Source organism: Syngnathus acus, chromosome 22, assembly GCF_901709675.1.
Source record: "Syngnathus acus chromosome 22, fSynAcu1.2, whole genome shotgun sequence".
Classification (NCBI taxonomy): Eukaryota; Metazoa; Chordata; class Actinopteri; order Syngnathiformes; family Syngnathidae; genus Syngnathus; species Syngnathus acus.
In genome coordinates this window covers 3,251,479-3,275,997 of record NC_051106.1, presented here as the reverse complement: position 1 = coordinate 3,275,997, position 24,519 = coordinate 3,251,479, and the positions used below count along the sequence as shown (strand labels likewise).

At 41.4% G+C, this 24,519-nt stretch overlaps 2 protein-coding genes across 9 annotated transcripts in view; both read left to right on the top strand.

The window, feature by feature from the left end:
* arid1b (AT rich interactive domain 1B (SWI1-like)) overlaps positions 1-20,791 on the top strand; it is a 132,722-nt gene extending 111,931 nt beyond the window's left edge. Inside the window, exons 9-22 of one of the 3 annotated variants that reach the window (XM_037242253.1) lie at positions 3,296-3,423; positions 4,799-4,870; positions 4,959-5,062; positions 6,907-7,095; positions 7,593-7,808; positions 8,566-8,791; positions 12,131-12,272; positions 13,204-13,373; positions 14,276-14,408; positions 14,593-14,709; positions 14,811-14,886; positions 15,641-16,382; positions 17,266-17,396; positions 17,590-20,791. In XM_037242253.1, coding sequence (XP_037098148.1) covers positions 3,296-3,423; positions 4,799-4,870; positions 4,959-5,062; positions 6,907-7,095; positions 7,593-7,808; positions 8,566-8,791; positions 12,131-12,272; positions 13,204-13,373; positions 14,276-14,408; positions 14,593-14,709; positions 14,811-14,886; positions 15,641-16,382; positions 17,266-17,396; positions 17,590-19,338 — 4,195 coding nt within the window. In that variant the 3' untranslated portion in view covers positions 19,339-20,791. The remainder of the gene's footprint in view (positions 1-3,295; positions 3,424-4,798; positions 4,871-4,958; positions 5,063-6,906; positions 7,096-7,592; positions 7,809-8,565; positions 8,792-12,130; positions 12,273-13,203; positions 13,374-14,275; positions 14,409-14,592; positions 14,710-14,810; positions 14,887-15,640; positions 16,383-17,265; positions 17,397-17,589) is intronic. The other 2 variants (XM_037242252.1, XM_037242254.1) reach the window with 2 other exon arrangements.
* A 2,081-nt stretch (positions 20,792-22,872) lies between these two features.
* The window catches only part of zdhhc14 (zinc finger DHHC-type palmitoyltransferase 14), a 28,457-nt gene continuing 26,810 nt past the window's right edge, over positions 22,873-24,519 (top strand). For 3 of the 6 annotated variants that reach the window (XM_037242188.1, XM_037242190.1, XM_037242191.1), the window contains exons 1-2: positions 22,874-23,328; positions 23,781-24,077. In XM_037242188.1, coding sequence (XP_037098083.1) covers positions 23,836-24,077 — 242 coding nt within the window. In that variant the 5' untranslated portion in view covers positions 22,874-23,328; positions 23,781-23,835. Of the gene's footprint in view, positions 23,329-23,780; positions 24,078-24,519 lie in introns of all 6 variants that reach the window. The other 3 variants (XM_037242186.1, XM_037242189.1, XM_037242187.1) reach the window with 2 other exon arrangements.

Genomic DNA, 24,519 nt, shown 5'->3' with positions numbered 1-24,519 from the left:
GAGCAGCTTTTCTCAGGATTTAATATGTTAAAAGCTGCCTTTATTTGTGTGCAGGTGTGCACAGGGGTCCGTTTTTGTGTGTGTGTGTGTGTGTGTGTGTGTGTGTGTGTGTGTGTGTGTGTGTGTGTGTGAGTGTGTGTGTGTGTGTGTGTGTGTGTGTGTGTGTGTGTGTGTGTGTGTGTGTGTGTGTGTGTGTGTGTGTGTGTGATTTGACGCCACGAGACCGCTTGCCCTTAGAACAGATTGGCTCCATATATAATTCATGGCCTCCGGCCGATCCAGTCCATCCAGCAACCTTCTTTGTCTGGCTCTTTTTCTGACACTTTCATGCACGCACACACAGTTTTGGATCGATGGGTTGCCATCTTCACGCTTCTCGTGGTCCCACTGCATGCGCTGTCTCGTCCAGTTAGCAGCGCTGGGAGGCTTCAGCCTGGCCTGTCACCACCCAGAAAGGATGCAAGGCGCTGCCACTTGTAGAGAAAAGGAGTCAGATGGTTGGCTGGCACCTCGTAACCATGGCGATCCCTTGGCAACAGCACACACGCCACTGTGCATCAACACAAAGACGGGCACACAAACACTCACTGCACTGCCCCGCGGAGTGAAAATGGACTTATCTGATGTCCTTCACACTTTTTGTGGTTTGAGTATTGTTTGTGTTTCAGGTCACATTTTGTGATATTTTCTGAATGGTTGCTGGATTTAAAATGTCGATCTAAATGTTTGATGTAGTGTCATAAAAAAAGTGTATATTTGACTTTTTCTAAACATTTCTACTTTTTTGCAGTTTCCCAAAGTTGGTTGATGGCCAGACACCCGAAATGATTAGCTTAATGATGCTTAACCTATAAAAAAATAGATTATTTTGATAATTTAATTATGATTCAACTGTGTTTATTATAAATAGTATAATTTACATCTGTGTATAACTGCACTGCCTCAGAGCAGATTTTTCATGTTTCTTTTTTGCCTAAATAAGGAAGTAACTAAAGGTCTCAGTATGATGCAGTGCAGTTTTACAACCACAAACCACAAGCAATTTGTCAGGATCCCAAATAGCAGGCATTAAATTGCTTGTTCAGATTGTGCACGCTGTTGATGGGTGTGTTGCATATGATGAAGAAACCTAAATGCGAGCACGAAATTGCATTCAAACAGGTTGTGTGTGCTGTTAGCAAAAGGTGTAAACATGGTAGGAGACAGTCAAATATAAAAGAGAGTTGTATGATTTACTTTCATTGATGACCTTCCGAATTGTCCCTCTTTCCTTTTCTTCTCAACTCCATTGCTTTATTTTCTTTCCATCTTTCAATCCCTCCCTTTTCTGCACCAACTATTTTCCCCTCACTGGTGCAAAGGTGCCTGAGAGCAAGATGAATTCGTTTTGCTCATTTTTTTTTCCCCCCTGCCTGATAGTTATGCATGCATATATTAAGTGTGATTAAACACTGTGCGGCGCCTCCATCAAGTGCTCGCTAATGGCCTTTTTTTATGACATGAATTAGTCATAATGGGACAGCGGCACAGTCAAAAGCTTCCAACCACTGTTGTTGTTGATTTGATTGTTTGACCGCTCACATGAGACCATGTCTGCTATTGTTATGAGTGGGTGCAGAAGGGCTGGAAAAAGTAGATTCCGAGGCACTTAGCTGCAAAGAAAACATTTTTAATGCGAGAGGTCGAAAGATCAAAACTTACATTTCTGTGTGTTGACTCACTGAGGGCTTATTAAGGAAGGTAGGCAGGCAACGATGGAGTTTATATAGCCCCGATCATTGGGAATTGGGCTCAGATAAACATGGCTTTGGTGCTAGTTGGTGTCTTTTCCACAGGGGCCCCCAGTACACCTCGTCTCCTCCAATAGAGGGATTACATATGTATCATCACCCGTGCTCTATGACTAATTACATCTGTGAGATGAGATTATAGGGAGGTTTACCATGCCAATCCCTCCTCTTAGGCTAAATGTATCAGTTCCAACATGAGGCATTACGCTGTGTATGAAACGGAGTCTGATGCCAGTGAGAAATGATCTGAATGGCATAAACCCAAAGAGAGTTTTTGCTCGTCGACAAAAAAAAAAACGTAAAATCTCTGCTTGTGTTCTTCTGTACCAACTTTCTCTCTTTTCATGTTTCTTCATCTTATGCTTTTGAGATGTGAGTGTGTATGCGTGTGCGTGCGTGTGTGTTGTTTGAGGTCTTATTTATTACCGTATTTGCCGCACTATAAGGCGCACCGGATTATAAAGCGCACCTTCAATGAATGGCCCATTTTAAAACTTTGTCGATATATAAGGCACACCGGATTATAAGGCGCACCTTCAATGAATGGCCCATTTTAAAACTTTGTCCATATATAAGATATATACATTTGGCCCGCGGGCCAGACTTTGGACACGCCTGCTGTAGTGGCTCAATATTGGTCCATATATAAGGCGCACCTGATTATAAGGCGCACTGTCGGTTTTGAGAAAATTGGAGGACTTTAGGTGCGCTTTATAGTGCGGAAAATACGGTAATTATTTCTTATTTACCGAGGTTTTGCATCAATATTTTTGTCTATGTAGTGTCATGTCCTGCACTCTGCTGTCACCATATTTGCTCTACAGTTTTCCTATGAGACCATTTTCTACTGTGTCCTCATATCATGTTACATCTTTCCACTTTCACTTTAATATGGTCATCCGTGAGATTATCTTAGCTTCAGACCCCGATAGGCCAAATTGTTGCAAACAGTCTTCTATTTCAACTTCTATGTCGGTGGCTTAGGACTGCCCAGCATGTAATGAAAGATGCTGCCTTTAATCTCAACCCTCAGCCCAACCACACACACACACTTACACACACACACACACGCCGGGCCTAGCATTCAGCAGGTTGCAGATAAGCCCCTCTTATGTCGCTTGCAACGCTGCATGATGAGCCGTGAGACGAGGGAAGCTGAAGGGAGGGCGATTGAGCGGAATTGATTTTTTTTCTCCGTTACCATGGAAGCAAATAATATGCGCCACTCCAAAATCACACCTTAATTAGGTAAATTATGACCTGTGGGAGGGGAGGAAGAGGATCTGCAGAGAAGACGATAAGGGAGATAAAAAGAGATGCAGCTCAGCCGTCTGCAATCTTGTACAGGAACTGTGGTTGATCAGTTGTCATCTCTGTTTAGAGATAAAAGTTGCAACAACATCATGTGACATATGTTCTTGTGCATTTTTACAGACTGTCATCATAGCTAAAAGCTTGTTTCCTACAAAATGATCCAAATTATTAACTTGTCCTGTTTTGTATAGGCAGGGCAGCTATCAAGGACCGAGCGTCAGCCAGCCAAGCACCACAGTTCCCTACAGCCGACCAGCGGGCAACAATGTTTCAGCCATGGGCAACGCACAAGGTCCAGCCTACAGTGTGCTGCCTTCAGGTATGATGGCTAAAGATAACTAGCTATTGTGTTTATGAGTCCATATTTTCATTTTTATTTTTCATGTTGACAAAATTTATAATTATAATTGCATCCGTCCTCAGTTCAGGTATATTCAATTTTCTATATTTCTAATTGATTAGAAAGCTTTGGTTTAAGATTGAAATTACCATCACAATAGATTATACTGTAACTTGATCTTAAAACATTTTGTTTATTTACCCGACTTAAAATGGTATTAACGATTATTACTTTGATATTTTGAGTTCATCCAACTTTTTTTTTTTACAGTATTTCTTTTATATAAAAATACCTGTTAAATTGTGAATAATTTTGCACACAGCACAACCTGCTTTTGCCACTTCAACAAAAAAATATGCATGCATCCTTTTTACATAACAGTTCAAAGCTACTTTGCAAGAAGTAAGCTTTATTTTGAAGGGTTCTGATCCTAAGTGCTCCGCTGACCTACTTCTTAATGTAACATAGAATACTGCAAATTACTGGAATTAAAATTGCCCCTTGTAATTCAGGCCAGTCAAGATAAACCTCCCGATGTTGCATGTGATTATGTTGAATTTACACACATCTCAAAGAATGATGAGTGGAAGGGTCGAAGTTGAGGGCCAATGCCTCTCCACCAGGCCATCCAGCAACAATGGTTATTTTTTCAGCACTTGGTTTTTACGTGGAGAATGTCAATGTAGAAGTTTCTTTCAGCCCTTCTCCTTGGTGCATTGTGACTAAAGGCACCTCTAAGGGCATTGAATGAATAGGCCCCTTTTATTCAAAGCCAAATATTAGAATGTTTGATATTTGAGGAACTTGAAATGAGTACCAAGGTTTCACAGCAGTTTGCCCAACAAGCAGTAAAAAGCCATTAGTCTGTTAAGTCTTGCAGTGCTGCAGGAAAAAGAAAAAAAAAAGAAAGCCTGGCAACCAAGGATTCTTTATTTTGTTTTATGAGAAACGTACAGCTCCCACTATGAAATGTAGTCATTGACAATCTTTTAGCTCCTCTTCAACTTGAACCCAAAGGCAGTTATGCCAATGTCTTTGAAATGATAAGAAAAACGTCTATCGTGTGAATGCAAACCCCGCCCCCATCGCCCATTGTGGCTTCACTTTGAAGGCGAACTTTTTTATTTGGATTTCTCCCAACAAAATCAAAAGACTGCACCGGCTTTGTCTTGAGCAGCCATCTTTTAAGGAATATTTTCTTTTCCTGCACTTGTAAAGAAATAGCAGACATAGTTGAGAGCGAGGCTTTGAGAGAAACATGTCGATACAATGAAAGGCGAATGTCTACTATGACGTCATACAAGCCATTATGCTGAAGCTTTCACACCTCATAAAGGACTACCATTTTTTTCAGAAATGAATGAATCGCACAAAAACAGCAGCGGCGGAAGCAGCAAATCACTTGAGAGAGCATCGAGCGATCATGGTAAAAATCATTGATAATTTGTTTGAGGAAACTTTTTTGGTAAGTCTTTCATTATCTTCTTTAAATGTTTTATTTTTCCTTTGTGAAGGAGCCATTGGAATGGCTGGGGATAGGGTGATGAGTCCAGATGTGAAAATGAAAGCAGATGCAAAAGATGACAATGGCCCCGCCAACGACACTCACAAGCCAAAGGTAACAGAAATTATATTTATGCCCCCTCCCTCCCCCCTCTCACTTTTATCCTCTTTTTGTTTGTTCTTGTGCCCTTAATGAGTTCTGATCATGCTGGCTCAGTGCAGTGTGTTGTTTCCCTGTTGTTTTCTCACCATCCTTAATGATTTGTTTAACATTTACCATTCCTAATGTTTTCCTCGCTTTGTTTTGGCCGCCAGCTCTCTCTAGCCGGTGTTTTGGCAGCCCATGCTGAACACGAGAGCTTGGCATCTGCAGCACACACAGGCGCTTGGACACAAAACGTGCATAGAAACACAAAAAGTCACACAGCATCCTTTGACTTAAACATGGCTTTAGCTGCACACTCCCAAACACAATGCTGACCTCACATTTTGCCTCAGAGTTGCACCTTGACTTGGCTCAGCTCAGCTCAGCAACAACAAAACTGCTCTTTGCTCTTTCCTCCCTCCTCTCAATTGTTTTCATGCACCTCCATACATCCGCTACACGTCTCTTTCCTCCAAATCCCTGTCTTTTCTTTTGCTGATTACGGTAGTAAGGGATTTTTGAATTATTTAAAGGTATTTACAACAAGCCAGCGCGACCCCTCGTGCCTCCTAAAGAGATGATCTGTCTGCCAGGATTGAGTGCAGAAACACAAAGACAAGAGAGCCAGAGAAGACAGACTCAGGGAAATAGAAAGCAGGGGAAAGCAGGGAAGATAAGCTTTTGCTGACTTGGACATTCCATAGAAAGACCCGGAGCGCTTGTCAAGCTGTTGTTCCGTCTATAGCGGTGTCGTATTCATGCACATGCCTGCACACATATGCGTCTTTTTACTGGCAGATGACACACACTGATCTAAATTAAATTCAAATTCAATTTGGATATGCATGTACAGTACATGCAAAGAACACACATCTGTGTTGTATTTTCAATATACACTTGCGTATTTTATTTCAAATACATCTGGCAAAATTAGGTACTTATAAAATCGAAAAATATTTTTATTATATTCAAAACTAACTCGCCCCATAAAGCAAGATTTGGTCTTTCCAATTCTTAGTCTCAATCTCATTCAATTGTGCAAGTTGTTGGCCTGTCGGTGTCAATGCCCAAAGAGTTACGTAAACTCATATATTTGCTTTAAAGTTTAGTTTCCCATTAAAGTTGAACATAATGTATCATTACTTGCTTATATTTCAAAATGTTAACATGAATGGACCATGTCAAACTCATATATTTGCTTTAAAGTTTAGTTTCCCATTAAAGTTGAACATAATGTACTTGCTTATATTTCAAAATGTTAACATGAATGGACCATGTCCACATTATATATACATTTTGAACCATGAACCAATAAAAAAAAATTGTCATAAACCTCGATTAAAAAAGTCAAATTATTTTTCCCAGATGGCTTGCGTTGCACTGCATTCTCCGCTGTTTACCGGTACATTCACTATAACTCTCACAACTGTTGCACAATGCCATTTTTGCACACGCCAATATTGCACATCCCTCACTTTGTAGTTGTATATATTGTGTATATATTTTGTTTTATATTTTGTGTTTTTACATTGGATCCGACTGCCCTCATTTATATATTTAAGATTCGGTATGATCCAATGATCCAATTTTTCTTTTTTAATCTTCCTTACCTTGTCTGGCATGCTAACGGACAGCGAAAGAATTTCATTGTACAAAGAAAAGTGCTTTCCTTTTGTACACATGACAATAAACGCATTAAATCTTGAATCTTTTGACAAACACAAAATTCACAGTCACACCTACGGACAACAAGCATGTTTTTGGATGTACCTTTAGCCACTTAAAGTATATTTCTCTGTCTCTCTCCACACCAGTTACAAGACGGTCACACTAACAGCACCTCCGGCCCCCAGCAGTGTGCGTCTCAGCCGACCACGCCAAGCAGCGCTCTGCCGGTCCCCTCCCCACTGTCGCCCAGCCCAGCCAGTTTGTCCTCCTACCACGGAGATGATAGCGACAGCATAAGCAGCCCTCCTTGGCCAATCAAGGCCCCTCCAAGTCCAGTAAGTAGCTTGGTCAATTGATTGGTCTCACAACAGGAGGACAGTTAAAACCTGTTTTGTTGGGGTTTTTTTTTTCCTTAATTGTATCATGACATATTTATTGCAAATGGAAAATAATCATTGCTCAGTTGGTGGGTCCCTTCACACAAAAAACACAGCCCCTTTAGGCAATGTCACAAGTCCATGTTGTGAACTGTATGAACTAAATTCTTTCAATAAAGTGTTTGTTTTAGTATGTCTGTATAACCGAGAGCCATGTTGTAATGAAACTTAATGACTCCGATGGGGAGAAAGAATTGTATAAGTACAAGGTACAGCAAATAGACTGTGTAATTGCCTCTATACAATTCATATAAAATATAGGTCATTTAAGAGGCAAGAAGTATGACCATTCTTATTATTGTAGGGATCCGAGAGCTATATACATTAACTACCAGTTTAAATCACTTTCATTTTTCAATCCCCCTTCTTTTTTTACTCTCTATATTTTTTGACAGAAAGCCAACCCAAACTCATCATCGTCCAGTGGCGAGCGAGTCTCGCGATTATACGAGCTGGGTGTAGAGCCAGAGCGGCGGATGTGGGTGGAGCGTTATCTGTCCTTCATGGAGGAGAGAGGAACGCCTGTTTCCCAGCTGCCTATTGTTGGGAAGAAACCTTTGGATCTCTGGAAACTCTACATTGCTGTTCGGGAGATTGGAGGCCTTGCCATGGTAATTCTTGTTTGATGACAAACACCATCACAGACTATTTCAAAATTGATTCAGTGGAATAAAAATGATAATCCTCAAGGAAAAATGTCCACAGTCCACATTGGCCCATCTTACACACTGTGTTCATCTGTGAGGAAATAGAAACAAAATCATTATTTTAGTATATCATTACAAATCATTATTTAGTATATCATTCCAAATCATTATTTTAATATATCATTATTTTAGTACAGGGGTGTCAAACTCATTTTTTCACGGGCCGCATTGTAGTCATAGCTTCTTTCGGAGGGCCATTATGACTGTCAACCCAAATAAATGTATGAGCACCTCATATTATATACAGTAAAAGCTACAAAACAAACTGACAAATAACTCGTTTTCAAATCAGACGAGTAAAAACTGGTCAAATATTTAAAAAAATAAAAAATTATTAAAAGTGAAGACAATGCAATTCTTGTAATGACACACGAATTTGATGCACAATTTGTCTTCGTGGGCTACAGAAAATGATGTGGCAGGCCGTATCTGGCCCCCAAGCCTTGAGTTTGACACCTGTGTTTTAGTATATCCACTTTTGTGACATTTTTGGTGTGCAGTGAGATTTTCTTATGTGGTCTTTAGGTCTTGGCTCAATAAAAGTTGCGAAACATGGGTCAGAAATGACTGCTGAAATGTAGTTCAACACAACCATAAACCATACATAACAATACATAAAAAAAATAGATGGCAAAAAATAATATTTTGTCACCCTCCACAGGTAAACAAGAACAAGAAATGGCGGGAGCTGTCCAACACGCTGAGTGTGGGAACATCAACCAGCTCAGCAAGCTCACTCAAGAAGCATTATATCCAGTTCCTGTTTGCCTATGAGTGTAAAATGGAGCGAGGCGAAGAGCCTCCAGCCGACAGCAGCAGCAGCAGCAGTGGAAGCGTGGCTGCAGGGGACAGCAGGAAGCAAGTCAAGATCCAGCCTCCATCACCTGGTAAGGATTGTTCATTTCTCATCACTTCCCCCAACTGCATGCCAGTTTATCAAGTTTCAAGTCTCAATGGTCTTGCAGTGTTGTCAACTTGGTCAACTGCAGCTTATTCAAGATCGAGTGCATCTATGATGAAATATTGTAAATAAACAACATTTGATGAGATCATTTACCAGTTAATGAAGGTCAGCTACGATAGCATCCTCATTTAGACCTAAAGCCTAAGACTTGCCTTTTTTGGATTATTGTGTGATTGAGGTTAAGGGAGGTTATGCTGGTCATATGTTTGGTATTGTGAACAATTATGACATGAGGATCAGGAGTGGAGAGGAAAGAAAAGAGTTGGTGCATTAAGGGCATGCCTCTAATTTGCAACTGAGATGAGAAAGGTGACCCCGGCTTTGTGAAAGAACTTTAGAGTACTTCACCTGCATGAGATACTGCAGATTGCTTTTCCTGCTGGTGGAAAAGAGCATTGGCTCCATTTGCACAGATTACACGTACTGTATTCGTGGGCCACACACAAACACATTCCCTCGGGTTTATAGGGTCCATATTTCAGCCTCATCTCCTATGTCTTGTCCTAAAGCAAAACAATATATATAATCATATAATGGGACTATCAGAGTTAATATTTCCATGTGACATAAAACATAGAAATGATATAGAGTAGTACATGTTCATTTGCTTGTGCACATGAAAGATGACCAACATTACTTTGATGTCAGAAATTATTTTATTGTTGGTAGTATACCATCATAACTGTTGTGGAAAAAATAATGTGAAAAGATTTAGCTTTTCAAGACTCAACTAGCAGCTACTCATGGTACATAGTAGTAAGAGAAGAAAGGATGCCAAGTCGCTGCAGTTTACAGTACATTGTGTTACTCCGACATTGTTAGTGACGCAACTTTATGACAACACAAATGAGATTTGTTTGTGATGGAAGGGGGCAAAAAAAAAGTTTCAGATCCAAAACAGGGGGAAAAAAAGGTTTGGGAAAAATTGCATGTAAAAGGTTGATAATGATTGCCGGTTATTAGGATTTTAAATAAATAAATAGTTCCCTACATCAACTTTAATAGACGTTTGATACTTTGAAGTTATTATATTTAGTGTAACTTGTGCACTATGAGTTTTTAATCCTTTTAACTTTACATCATGCGCCATCTGCCTTCCGAAATCCTTGCCAGTCTATTTATAGACTTGACAGAGCAATGATGTCACAGATGGAGTGTGTCCAGCGGGTTGGTAGCGCGGGCAGAGCGTGTTTGTGTGGAGGAGTCATTAATGAGGCCTGGAATGTATAATGTAAACAAACCTGACCTCCCCGTCACCTTTCATTCACAAAAATGGCCCGGCTGACTGACTCCCACCCATAGCCCCGCCTCTCTGCCACTATCCCAGTGGATTATGTCACCCGCTGACAGATGCACACACACACACACACACACACTGCACATAAATGTCAAGCACGTGACTCAAACGCACACATTTGTCATTCTTCTCCCTCGAAATGTGGAGCAAAAGGGCACTCGGGTTCACGCTGGCGTCCATCTCCCCTCCGCCTTCTTCACCTCACAGCTGAATATTCTGTGTCAGCCTGTGTGCTCTTGAAGAATGGTCAACTTCTGAACCTTGGTTAAAGTAGCTCTTGTTTACATGCGGTATGTGAGCGAGAGATCTTCCACCTATTATAAAATAATCATCTCGCCCTCTATTTCAGCCTCTTTTTCCTTCTCTCTGTCTCCTATCATGTAGAGGCAGGGAACATCATTGAATAATTTAGAATTACCAGTATGAATTTTTAAAGCTTTGGTCTCTGTTTTTTTCCGATTGGAAACGTGCGGTGCTGTAATAGGCCACCGAGGCTGTTCCCGTGGAAGGCTTCTTACGCTAAACTGCTCATTAGGCTGTTTTCATATCCTCTCTTGGTCGTTGTCATCTTTTTAGTCAAACGGTCCTCATTTTCCATTAAACTTGCTTTAGGGAATTAGTATCCCTTGGTTTTATGAGCTTGTGTTGCCAGCCTCATGTGTACCTTTACCCCTAGAATTCACAGAATTGTGGCGTAAGAACAACTAAATAGGCTAACCTAGTTTTCCCTCTGTTCCATTGTTTGTTATATTTCATTACAAAGGAGGTGCGTAGTTTTTGTATCAATAAGGCTTTACAGATTTTATTATGTATGTTTATAGCAGTGTAGTGATTTGCATATTACTATGATGTGATGATCATGGGATCAATTCACAAAACTAAATGTGAAAAATGAAGGCGTTAGTATGAGAAGAGTGCTCGGACTTAACGATGCCAGAAAATCTTGCCAGGCTTCAGTTTATTGAGCATTGACAATTTCAGATCTGAAATTACCGTATTTTCCGGACTATAAGGCGCACCGCACCGGACTATAAGGCGCACCTTCAATGAATGGCCCATTTTAAAACTTTGTCCTTATATAAGGCGCACCGGACTATAAGGCGCACCATTAATGCATCATGTCAGATTTTTAATCCAAATCATTCTCCATTTTATCTTTTTTATTTCAACTTCAGACGCAACAAATTACTTTATAATCACAAAATAATGATCCATAGTCTTTTCGATTCATGATTCATAGTCTTCAGCGGGGCACTTATGATTGATTTCATGACACAATGCTTCGGGCAAGTTTAAATTTAGGAATTTGGTCCATATATAAGGCGCACCGGACTATAAGGCGCACTTTTGAGAACATTTTAGGTTTTTAGGTGCACCTTATAGTCCGGAAAATACGGTAATAGGCGGGTATATAATTTGTTAATCTTATTTAATTTATGTAAAGTATATTCATTCATCATTTATACTGTACAATAAGAGCTATGCATGAAGCCCGTTGACATCACCTCAATCTTTGTGACTCCTACATATCAACTAATGGACAATATTGTTTTGAAATTAGAACAAATTGTAATCAGTCAAACAACTTGAGGTGTGATTGAATGTTGCGCTGTGACTTTATTTTCCTCCCAAATCTTTGCCGTTCCTGCAGAGAAATTCATCTCTGCTGTCTTATCTGCCCTTCTCCCCCACCATCGGCCTTTCATTAACAGCCATGTTGTTCCCATATAGTGATGCCCATATGTGGGCTGTTTGCTTCAGCTCACTTGTCATGTGGGTCATTACTGCCAGCGCTTTGGCCTCAATTCCAAAGTATTCTCTCTAATACGGAACCTTTGTTGAGCCAAAGCCCACGTTAGGAGTTCTGTGGACAAGCGAGCTGACTTCAGCTCATAATCATTGCCTTGCACGTTTATAATATAACTATGGCTACAGTCATAACATCCCATTGTTTCAATCTTTTAGCTAACTCAGGCGGCTCCCTCCAAGGTCCACAGACACCGCAATCTTCTGGCAGCAGCTCCATTGCAGAAGGTGCAGGGGACCTTTTACCCCCCACCCGTGCTACCACCCCTCTTGGACAGGGCACACCTGTGGCTCCAAACAGGTATCTTAAATCATTTTTTCCTCTATCTCCACATCTAATGACAACATTACTTGTAGCTAAATTCATTGCTTTTTTCACAGCGTGCAGCAGCAGTAGTCATCATTCACTACATTTCACATTTAATGTAACCGCTTTGCCTGTAAAATATCTTTTGACACATTCAAATTGATCCATGGAAGGAAGGGAGAGTTGATTTACAGACCTAAAGGTCACACGAGACAGATGCGAGGAAGCCCTTGGTACACTTGATCAGTTATGATTTGAAGATAAAGTAAAGCTTATATTCCATTTCATTGCATTTGAGGATGTTAGTCTTGCAAAAAAGACAAACTTCCTCATCTGCTTGTTGTTTTATTTTTAGGTAGGTATTCTATTCGCCCGCGGGTGTCAAACTCAAGGCCCGGGGGCCAGATATGTTCCGCCACATCATTTTATGTGGCCCGTGAAGACAAATTGTGCATCAAATTCGTGTGTCATGACTAGAATTGCAAATTGTCTTCACTTTTAATAATATCTTTTTTTTAGATATTTAACCAGTTTTTACTCGTCTGATTTGAAAACGAGTTATTTGTCGGTTTGTTTTGTAGCTTTTACTGTATATATAATATGAGGTGCTCATACATTTATTTGGGTTGACAGTCATAATGGCCCTCCGAAAGAAGCTATGACTACAATGCGGCCCGCGAAAAAAAATTAGTTCGACCCCTGTATTCGCCTATGCTCACCTACGTAATTACCAATGTAGCCCGCTACGCAAGATTCACAGCATTCAAGAAAAAAGAGCCCATTGTGTTCAACGCAAAAATATTCAGATGAGGCAATGAGTGGCTAAATATAGTATTTTATTAATGAATACACATTTGTCACACAGTTCCTCTTCCCACTTTACTCCTTCTTGTCGCTCCATTTGTAATTCCCTCCCCCTTTCCAGGAGCAGCGTGAGTGTGCAGGATCCTTTCTCAGAAGTCAGCGACCCAGCCTTCCAGAAGCGTGCTGCCTCTCTGCCACCCTCTGCGCCATACCAGCAAGGCCTCAGCATGCCTGACATGATGATGAGGATGCAATACGATGCCAAGGATCCCTTCGCTGGCATGAGGAAGAGTGAGTGAGGCCAACACAAAGCATGAATAAATATTCATGATAGAATGAAATGTTTTGAAGTCATCAAAAATCTTCAAGAATTCATACACAGCAAATTAGTACTATCAATTTTTTTAACATTGTCCATTGTTGAAAAATGAACCTTGTGTTACTGCTAATGGGATTGCCCCTGATAAAATTACTCTTGTTGTTATTTTATTATCAAGTTAAACAAAATAATAATAATAATTCAATATTGGTCAATTTCGGTTACCGCCCACACCTTCAAATTACATCAGCTGCCTTGATGTTCTTATAGCTCAGTATTTGTCTCATTTTAGCTTGTTCATTCCTTCCAACCTTCCAGACTAAAAATTGTCCGTAGGTGGGACTCACAGTGTGTATAAAGCTGTGACCCCAACGAGGGACAAGGATTATACAAAATGGATAGTTGGATTTAATGAATTTGCCTAATAACGGATTAAGATAAGTGGAAAAGTGGAGCAAATTAGTTGGGCAGATAGCAAATGTTCTTTATACAAATTTTACAACAAATAAGGCCAAAATATACAAAGTTGACCCTTTTATTTTACGGAGTATTATGGAATCAATGGTATGTTATAGTATTTTTGTGAAGCTAAAGGTTAAGAGTTTTGTAGGACATAAATTGTGTCGGCCAAAAACAGTCCCAACCAATGAACAAGTGGAAAAAATGGTGAATATATATTAGGGGATGCTGCCACCTGCTGGCACGACTCCTTTACAAAACGCATTTTAGGCCTCAGTTGAGCATTTTACTTTTTTTCAATCGTTTTACATTAAAATGGTATGTTTTACTCGTATTATCTACATTGCTACGTGTATGCACATTTGTGCATGTGACGTACTCATATACATATTTTCATTTTTTTGTGCCCTTTCAGTGGCAGGAGCGGATCCCTACATGCCTGGCCAGATGCCTCCTGGAGGTGTGCAGGAAATGTACGGACGACCCACAGCAGCACTTAGCCTGAGTCAACGGTCGCAGTACCCATACGGACCAGGCTATAACAGAAGGTGAGCATTAGAAACAAAAACATGATGAAGTCGTCATGCCTGACACTCGTTCAATCTCCGGGGTTTTGTGCAAGTATGCAGAATTTTACTCCTGATTTCATTTTCATACTCCAAGGTTGTATGACCTCAGGTTCCTTCAACTTTGTATTGGTAGAGACATAAAGTTTGACTGTTTACTCTCCAGACCGGACCACTTGATGGGGATGGAGGGCGGCCTGGGTCCCCCTGGAAATCAGAACAGCATGGCACCTCACAATGAGAGTAGCATGTATTCTTCCAACAGATACCCTTCACAGCAGAGGTCAGAACCTGTGTGTGATGTCATAGATTTGTCATGTTGCATTTTCATAACAATTTGGAAAGCAGTAAGTGTTACATTTCCACTTGTTTTATACATTGAAGACATGATGGCTACAGTCCGCAGTATCCCGGCATGCCGTATGGAATGCATCCTTCTGGGATGTACCAACAGCCACAGGTGAGATTCCGCAATTTCTGTTAAATATGTCTTCATAATCGTTAGTGTAGGATTAAAAAGTGTAAAGTTGTGAAGTTTAAATCAACATTGGCTCATTTAGAAATCAACGGGCATCTTTCGGTGTCAGTTGGCTGCACTGAGAAAAAAGAATGCCCTACTTTTCAGTTATTTGTTAAAAACAAAATTCAAACTATCATTTCATTCCACTCCACGATTTTATCACACTTGGTGTTGATTATTCACAAAACAAATCCAATTTTGTATCTTTATGCTTGACGTATGACGTGTGGCAAAAAGTTCAACGGGGGGCTAATATTTTCAGAATTATATATACTATATATGTATATATATATTATAGATACTATGATTAATTCACAACAATTGAATTATTTAATTGTTGAGATCTTGTTTACTTTAAAATTGTCAGATTCCTCAGAAATTTAGCCTCTCAATAATACTCTGATTTCTGAAGTCCTCCGTGAAAGCAGACTGATTCGCTTTAGATTGAATAAAAATAAAACACTTGCAAACAATTGCTTCTCTTTGAGTTGAGTCCAAAAGAAAAGCATTAATCAACAAAATAATCAACAGAAAGTCTATTAAAATAATCAGCAGCGCTATATACTGCACATACTGTACAAATATGTATGATTGTATGTATCCGTAATGTTTGTTCAAAAATTCGTCACAATGAAACGAATGATTGACCAATTGTGTGTTGAAACAGTTTTGCTAACATCCACCTTTGCTTCAGCAGGGCTACAAACGATCCATGGATGGTATATATGGTCCTCCACCCAAGAGGCATGAGAGTGAGATGTACGGAATGCCGTATTCCAACCAGCAGGCAGACATGTATAACCACTATGGCGGGGGCTATTCAGGCTCAGATCACAGAGCCATCCAAGGACAGTTCCCTTACCCTTATCCCCGCGATCGTATGAGTTCTTCAATGCCAGGCCAGCATGGAATGATGGGTGGGGGGCCGCCTCCTAACCACACGGCTGATGGTCCCAACATGTGGCCATCCAGGACAGACCTCAGTTATCCCTATCCCAATCGACAAGGACACCCCTCTCAAATGACCCCTTACGGCTCAATTGGCAGAGAAGACATGGATGGGCGCCCGGGGCAAGATCACTGGCACCGGCAATCTCCTTATATGTCATCAACAGGCGGTATGCCTCCCTTTTCATCACGCCACCCTCCATCGTCGTATTCAAATTCACAATCCATGGCAAACCACCTGCCCAGAGCCCCCAGTCCAGGAGCTTTCCAACGCTCCTTGGACTCACGCGTGTCACCCAGCAAAGCAGCTTTCCTGTCAGCCATGAAGATGTCAAAGCCTGGGATGTCCATGATGGGCTCTCAGGGATGCGGACCTCTGAGTCAGTTCCCTCACAACCTGAGGAGGGACCTCAACCATCCACTTGGAGCCGTGGAGGGCACCATGCCAATTCTCAGACCTCGACGCAAGCTTACCTCCAAGGACACAGGTGAGACACAGTCTCTGTTGTATTACCTGTCCAGTTTTATAGAAAAAAAATCACCCCCCAAAATTTTCTTTGTTAATTATATGTTCTGCACAGCCAGAGTAGTCGAAACACAGCGTTCTGATTAATGTTTCATTTGTGGGATATGAATCAAACAGACAAAATCCACCTGATTTTATCCATCTCAGGGGCGGCCATTTTGTCACTAGCTGTCGAATGACATAACAGTTGCCACAACCAATCAAAGCTCACCTGTTTTCTGAAGCTGAGCTGTGATTGGTTTAAAACCTGGCAACTCTTATGTCATTCAATCCACGGCAAGTGGAGAAATGGCTGCCCCATGAGATGGATAAAAACTGGTGAATTTGGCATCTTAAATCATATTCCACAAACACAATACCGTGTTTAGACTAGCTGGGGAACAAACAACATATTACTGTAAAGAAAATCGTTCATGTTCTCTAATAAAGTACGGTATATAGTAACACAGTTCTGGAAATTTCTTCTGGAGGATTTCCTGGGGCATTACTGTGCATCTATGGAAAAAGCCAGGAGTCTTTAATTTGCAGACATGAACAGGAATTGGCAATTTATTGAATTGCACTTTGTAGAATAAAACAACAAGGTAAAATGCGCTGGGTCAAATTAGCAATCATTTAATTCCTTTTGATTAAATGTCCTCTGAGTAATGTTTTTAATAGGATGGTCTGGGGTCTTGTTTTAATAACTCTTACCCCAGAGTAGTTGTTATATCTTCATGCATTTATCTGAATTAATCAACACAGATCAATTCTAAATGTTCAATTAATGATCATGTGTGTGACAATGATATCCTACCTTTGCGACCTAACCAATGATAACTTTTCTCCAACGGTTCTCATCTCAGGAATGCCTGAGGCCTGGCGTGTGATGATGTCTCTAAAGTCTGGCCTCCTAGCAGAGAGTACATGGGCGCTTGATACCATCAACATTCTGCTTTATGATGACAGCACCGTTGCTTCATTTAACCTCTCTCAGGTGAAACAGTCTCTCGACAACCCCCTCACTGATGTCCTCCTCCTTTATCTTTTATTTTAGATGTATCTGTGAAGCCACAAATGGGGGGAAAAAAGCATGTCAGAACAGTCAATCAAAAAATACTGAGAATATTCTTTGTATCTTTTTACAGATTTATGCTCACGGTTGACGTTTACATTTTCTGTTTGTGTAGTTGCCAGGGTTCCTGGAGCTCATTGTTGAGTACTTCCGCCGTTGCCTGATTGAGATCTTTGGCATCCTGCAAGAGTTTGAAGTGGGACCGGTGACAAAAGAAAGCTTGCTGGACCACAACTCTAACCAGAAGAAAGAAACTATCATGAACAATGCAATGGTACAATCTACATCTGAGTCCATCCCAACTTTGAAGATGCCAGAGGACCTACCAGGAAACACTATGAAGGAATATCTTGATGTTTCTGGAGAGCCTCTCTCACCTAAAGGGATGAATAAACCTGATCAGTGCTTAAAAAAGGATGAAGACAAAGAAAAGAAGGCAGAAATTAAACGCGAGTGTGATGCTGAGCTGCTTCTTACTGAGCTGGAACCAAAACTCCAACAAGCTAGCAAATACGACAAGTTCCCAGTAACCATTGTTGACAAAGACGTTAAAGATATGACAGATGACCTGGTTGACGAGTTCACCAGTGGGCTGCTCCACTGGCAGGGTGGCGGGGGCGACACTACAGCTCACATACAGACGTACTTTGAGCCCCGCTGTGATCCACCTACCAGAGCGGAGGGTAAGATGCTCATAGAAAACAAGGAGGACGATGAGAAGGAGCAACCGAGAAACCGTATCACGGCCACCATAGACGACGTCCTGTGCGCGCGGGTTGACGCCCTGTCGAACGCACACCCTGCTCGCTCGCTGCCGTCCTACCCTTTCAGGGTGCATCCAGATGGTGAACAGGACCACATCACCTTGCTGGAAGATGAACCACGCTGCCTGGACGAAACCCCGCTGTCCACAAGCTCACCCTGGCAGGACTCGTTGGCCAAACGCTGCCTCTGCATCTCCAACATTGTCCGCAGCTTGTCCTTCATCCCGGGGAACGACTCGGATATGTCGAGACACCCAGCCCTGGTTCTTCTTCTGGGTAGGCTCTTGTTGCTGCACCATCAGCACCCTGAGAGGACCAGGTTGTCCTCCAGCTATCAAAGAGATGAGCAGCAGGACAAGGGGCTGTCGAGCAGTCAATACGAGTGGTGGTGGGAGTGTCTGAGTCAGCTCAGGGAGAATGCGATGGTAACGCTAGCTAATATCGCAGGCCAGCTGGATCTCTCCACTTACACCGATACCATCTGCCTCCCCATCCTGGATGGCCTCCTCCACTGGATGGTGTGCCCTTCAGCTGAAGCCCAGGACCCCTTCCCTTCGGCAGTGGCCTACTCCCAGCTGACTCCTCAGAGGCTGGTTCTGGAGTGCCTTTGCAAGCTGAGCATCCAGGAAGGAAACGTGGATCTCCTCCTCGCCACGCCGCCTTTCAGTCGACAAGAGAAACTCTTCACGGTGCTGGTCCGCTACGTAGGGCAGAGAAAGGCTCAAGTGTATAGAGAGATGGCGGTGGCCATCACCTCTCACCTGGCACAAGGAGATCCCACCGCGGCTCGTGTCATAGCCATGCAGAAAGGCAGCGTGGGTAATTTGGTCGGCTTTTTAGAAGATGGCGTCAGCATGGCACAATACCACCATAACCCTCACAGCTTATTGCACATGGGACACCCTCACATGGATCCACCCAGCGTGAGCATGTTGTGTAGAGCAGCCAAAGGCCTGTTGGCCATGGCCAAAGTGGAGGAGAACAAAACGGAGTTTGTCCTCTACGAAAGCAGATTGTTAGACATTTCTATTTCTTCCGTACTGAACGCTGCAGTGGTGGCGATTATTTGCCAGGTTCTCTTTCACTTGGGGAAGTTATGACAGGAGGACTTTGTTGGCAAACATTAAGCTGGACAATTCACTTGTTTTGCTATTTTTATTCATCAAACTGATCAAACATGTTTTTTTTTATTCCACTTAAACAGAATATCTATGTATGACCTCTCAGCCCTGTTGAATGTGGGTTTGGGGTTTCATTTTAATACAAATATTTAATACCTGCTGGTGTTGGTCGTTGATATTATGTTTGACATTTTGTTTACTTTTTTCACGCAAAGCTACCGCCAGATTTTGGTGCTGACCTATGTCGAGGAGTTTGTTTTCGGTTTTATAAAAGCTAAAATATGCTCATCTACTTTTTGTTATTGGAGAGTATTTATTTTAAAAATGTGACACTGTACAGGAGTTTTAACTTTTTTGTCAGCACTTGTGGAAAAATAACACACTGACTGTTTGAATTGAAATCTTTATGTCTCGGTCGCTGGAAGAGAACTTGTGCAATAGGACTAGAACAAGTGGTCCCTTCTATGAACCAGATATTGAAAAACACACCTGCAGTGTGTATTTTAGGCCACAAGGGGGCAGCTTGCACGCGCCAATCAACTTGAGAAAAGTGCAACTGTCAAAAAGAAACGTCTAATTTATTAATCATTGCCTCAACGACTTTGGAACTTTTATCTCATCTACGCTTGTTTCATCTTGTCTGTGTTATTTCATTACTGTATACAAACTGTACAATGGAGGCACATGATTCTGTCCATCTCAATCAAGCATAGCAAGAACTGGGACGATTAACAAATGCTTTTATTGTTGTTAAACATTTGTTATTGTTATTATGAATATTTTGTTAATGGGGTCTGACATTTGAAAATGGTAACCAATGTTTCAATGTAAAAAAACAAAAAAAATACAAATAAAAGCCTGTATGCATTGTATTATAGCTGAGAAAACAATCGCTTTGGTAATCAAAACAAAAGTGCCAGGGTGAGAGGATATATATAAGTGAGGTTACATTAAAAAAAAAAGTAAACATATTTCTTTTTGTTAATGTCCTCCATTCACATTAGCGGGCATATTTTGGAATGCCCTGTAAAAGAAATGTGTTGGAAAACTTCAAAATGCTCATTGTAAAATTTGCCTTTTTCGTATGACTTCAGTATGTCTCTTTTATCTGGTATATACATTTATACTCTGTGCTGCACATGTCACAAATAAATGTACTATGGACATCACCAAGCATCACAGATACTGCATTATGGTCAGACAATCTACAGGCCAATAAAACATTAGCTATCTACAGCGGTGTCAAGTTTAAGTTACCATCCTCTTATAACTGGGGGCCATAACATGTCATTGTGAGATTTCAATTGTGTTTTTATTAAACACATGACTAAGGCTGCTCAACTATCCATCCATTTTCTAAACAGCTTGTCTTCACAATCATGAGGACGATTTTGGCTGTCACCTATCAAATAAACCTCACTAATGTTGCTCATATACTTAAATTTCTTATGTTCATTCCCCCAACTATTATTGTTGTACAATGACAAACAGATTTCTAGCAGTTTAGCAAAGAAACCCTATGGCTGTGCTTTTCCTTTTTGACAGAATTCATTTTGCCTGTCCTTTGTCTATTCCAGGATGGTTTTATTAAGAGCATTCCTTAGGAGGACAACATGCGTCACATGTAAAGAAGCAGAGGTTGAATTCCAGAGCAGGTATTATCATCGCTATAATTATTAAAGCAAGATGACTGCATACAATAAATTACAACATTCCTGAGGGTCCTTTCACTGCATGTCAAGTGAACATCAAAATGAGTGAAATAGTGGTAAGAATGTCCGGTTCTCAGTCATGGGATCTGGGTTTGCCATATTGGCTCTGATGACTACCATATTTTCCGCACTATAAGGTGCACCTTCAATGAATGGCCCATTTTAAAACTTTGTCCATATATAAGATATATATATTTTGCCCGCGGGCCGGACTTTGGACACGCCTGCTGAAGTGGCTCAATATTGGTTCATATATAAGGCGCACCTGATTATAAGGCGCACTGTCGGCTTTTGAGAAAATTGGAGGTTTTTAGGTGCGCCTTATAGTGCGGAAAATACGGTAGTTTAACGCAGAAATTCCCAACAATTGGCCTGTTTTCTATATCCATTGTACGGGTCTGGACGTTGAAAACGCAGACTCATTTTAGTGTTCCTCCGTCATTTTGAGTGGGTCACACTTCTTGCTGTGGTGATGCCGGATGTTCTTCACCTCCTACACTTTGCCTCTGAGAAGCTGAGTCATCACACTCTTACAGTGTGGATGTGATGGATGAGAGAATGTTGCGTTTGTTACCTGTAGGTAAACTGTCTTCTCACCATTAATGTAGGTAGATGTGTGAGTAATTGGGTAAGGATGATGAGGTTGATTCACAAATCAGGTTGCACCCACTGAAAAACCTTATTTGTTCGTTCATGGTAGCCAATGCCAAGCAATAATGCCTAGGCGCCATTAAGCCTCAGGTTGTTTTGGAAAACCCACTCAGAGAGAGAGAGTGTGTGTGTAAGGGTGTGAAATAGCAGACAGATGAGGCTGGTGATGCAATCAATCACAAAAAGGGGGCGGAACAGGAAATTGCAACAACACAACCTCTGCAGAGGTTGGCATGGAAGTAGGAATATGTGGTAACTGCCTGACTCATTTCTCAGCACTCTGTTTTCATTTGAAACAAGATTAGCAAGTCGCTGCCTCCATTTGCGGAACAAAATGTTTGTTCATTCTCCATAAAAAAAAATATATATTGCATAACAATTTCAACACTGTTGAGAGGACAAGAAAAAAGACAGGGAATTTCTGCTACAAAAACAACTGGCATCAATGATCATTTTTATCTTGAAAAGAAAAACACAATAGCTACAATTATTTTTCGCAAAGTGGCGTTTCCACCAAACAGTACAGTTTAGTTCATGATGCCATTTATTTAGCGTTTCCGCTAGAGCCTGAACTATAGGGATTTTTCTGATTGACATTTGGCAGAATACAATTCTGATAAACAATTGATTGGCCGGTTAATTCAAAAGAATATATAGAATGAATAAAGTATTTTCTTTTTTGGTCCACTGGCACCGCACCTACAAAAATGGACTAGTAATGGTCCAGCAACCATCTGTCTCCTGTTTGTTTTTAGTTGTGAATGAAATATTTGCTACTTTTGGTATTAAATTACAGTACATATATCACAGCAGGAAATCGCCAGTAAATCCAGATTACCCAATCCGGCCTGGTCTGCAAGAATCCCCCCAAATGATTTTGGGGTAAATTGGAAAAAAATGCAAATAAAAGATTTCAAACAATAGACAAACCGCATAGATGTCAAACTTAAACCATGTCACTGTCTCATTCTGACATGTTATGCAACATAATACGATTTTGGTTGCATGGGATCGTAAAAACTGGAATAATATAATGATATATTATGAATGTGACCCAGTTGTGCAACTTTGGGAAACCCTACATAGAGATGGTCGAAGCGGGGCGCCCCTTCGACGTTGTCTTCCAAGAGGGAGGAGCTGGCTGGGAGGCTCCGCTCTGCTCCCTTGGTGATGGTGCTAGCGAGGGTGGCACTTCAGCCCGCGTACCGGGACACAAATGTGAACGGAACGCCTCGTCCACCGGATCGTTTGAACTCTCATTTTGGGAACGTCCAACTTTTTTATTTAACACTCCATGGAATGCTGACGATTTGTGGTGGAGCATTGAGGGTCGTTTTGGGGAAACGCTGGCGCTTTTGTGGACCCGCCGCCGGAGGCTAGTCTGGATGCTGGAGCTCGCCTGCGAGCACCCCGGCCGTGTATGTCGTCTTTTTCCTCGGATTTGCCTTCGAGGTTCTTCGACGGCCAACTCCACATTCAACCATCTAAACTTCTAAAATGGTGTGTTTCACCTTGTCCTCTGCTCGGTTTAAACCTGGATAAGACAGGGAGGAGCAGCGACGACGTGACAACAATCAGACACGACGATCGGCGTTACTTTCCCTCGGTAAGGCACCGAGCGAGATCAGCCACCGTAAAGCAGCGATCACATACACATCCTGGACAAGAAAACACTACACTGCCTGTAGCACATTGTTGACAGCCTACACACGAACCTCTTTAGTTTCGATTGTGCGTAAAAGGAGTTCCATACCTGAAAACAAAAACAAGACGCGCAATTATATTTGTCTATCTGTAAAATAGCTGCTTTATCAAAATACAAACCTAAATACATTTACTAAATTGCTAGTCGTGTTAGCTTTAGCTTCACTACAGATGCTATACGAAGCTAGCCAGGTTGCTAACAAATATCTACCACATTGTTGGCAAAAGGTGCAGCCAACGTTTCATTTTCTACACATACTGAAGATCTGTCTCGTTTGAGTTGATCTCCACAATCTTTACTTTTTTAATCCCAGGTTATCTGAACTAACCTCCACTTGCATGATGTTTTCACAGTGGCGGCTCTTCTAGCCTGGGATTCTCTCGATAAGGGCATTTAAAAGAGCAATTGATGCATCTTGGAGTGTCCGAGTCAATGAGAGAGTGCGAGTACAGCCAAATAAGCACTCGCAGCTCCACTCCAATGGAGACCCCTTTCAAGAAGAAGACCCCCAAAAAGAGGAAGTGGGAATCCTTCCCTGGTCGGAATAAATTTTACTGCGATGGGAGGATAATGATGGCCAAGCAGACAGGGGTTTTCTACCTCACCCTTGTCCTTATTCTTGTCACTTGTGGACTTTTCTTCACCTTTGAGTAAGTATTCTTTTGTGATCCAATCTGCTATTAACTTGTGCACTTTGACCCAAAGGATTAGCAATTTTGTAGGTTCATCATATGTCAGTGACCCCTGCGAAAGAACATGTACACTAACCCGAGTACGGCCAACACATAGGTTTACTACAGTGCATAGTTTCTCACACCCTCTAATTACTGTCCTCACAGCAACCCGATCACCACTAGATAACAATCGTGCTCCATCAGGTGGCTTAGTTGCTCAATCGGCCCCGTCTGTCAGGGTAAAGTGCTTTGGAACCACATATAGTCTAATAGGCAAACTGCTGCGTATGCAACGGATAATGGCTACTGTTCACTATCTCATGGTAAATTTGCTCTTTGTTCCATTATGTCATAGGACCTTAAGACCAAATGTCGAGAGAAGGACCAGGACAGTCACGTCTGACATGTTGTCAGTGCT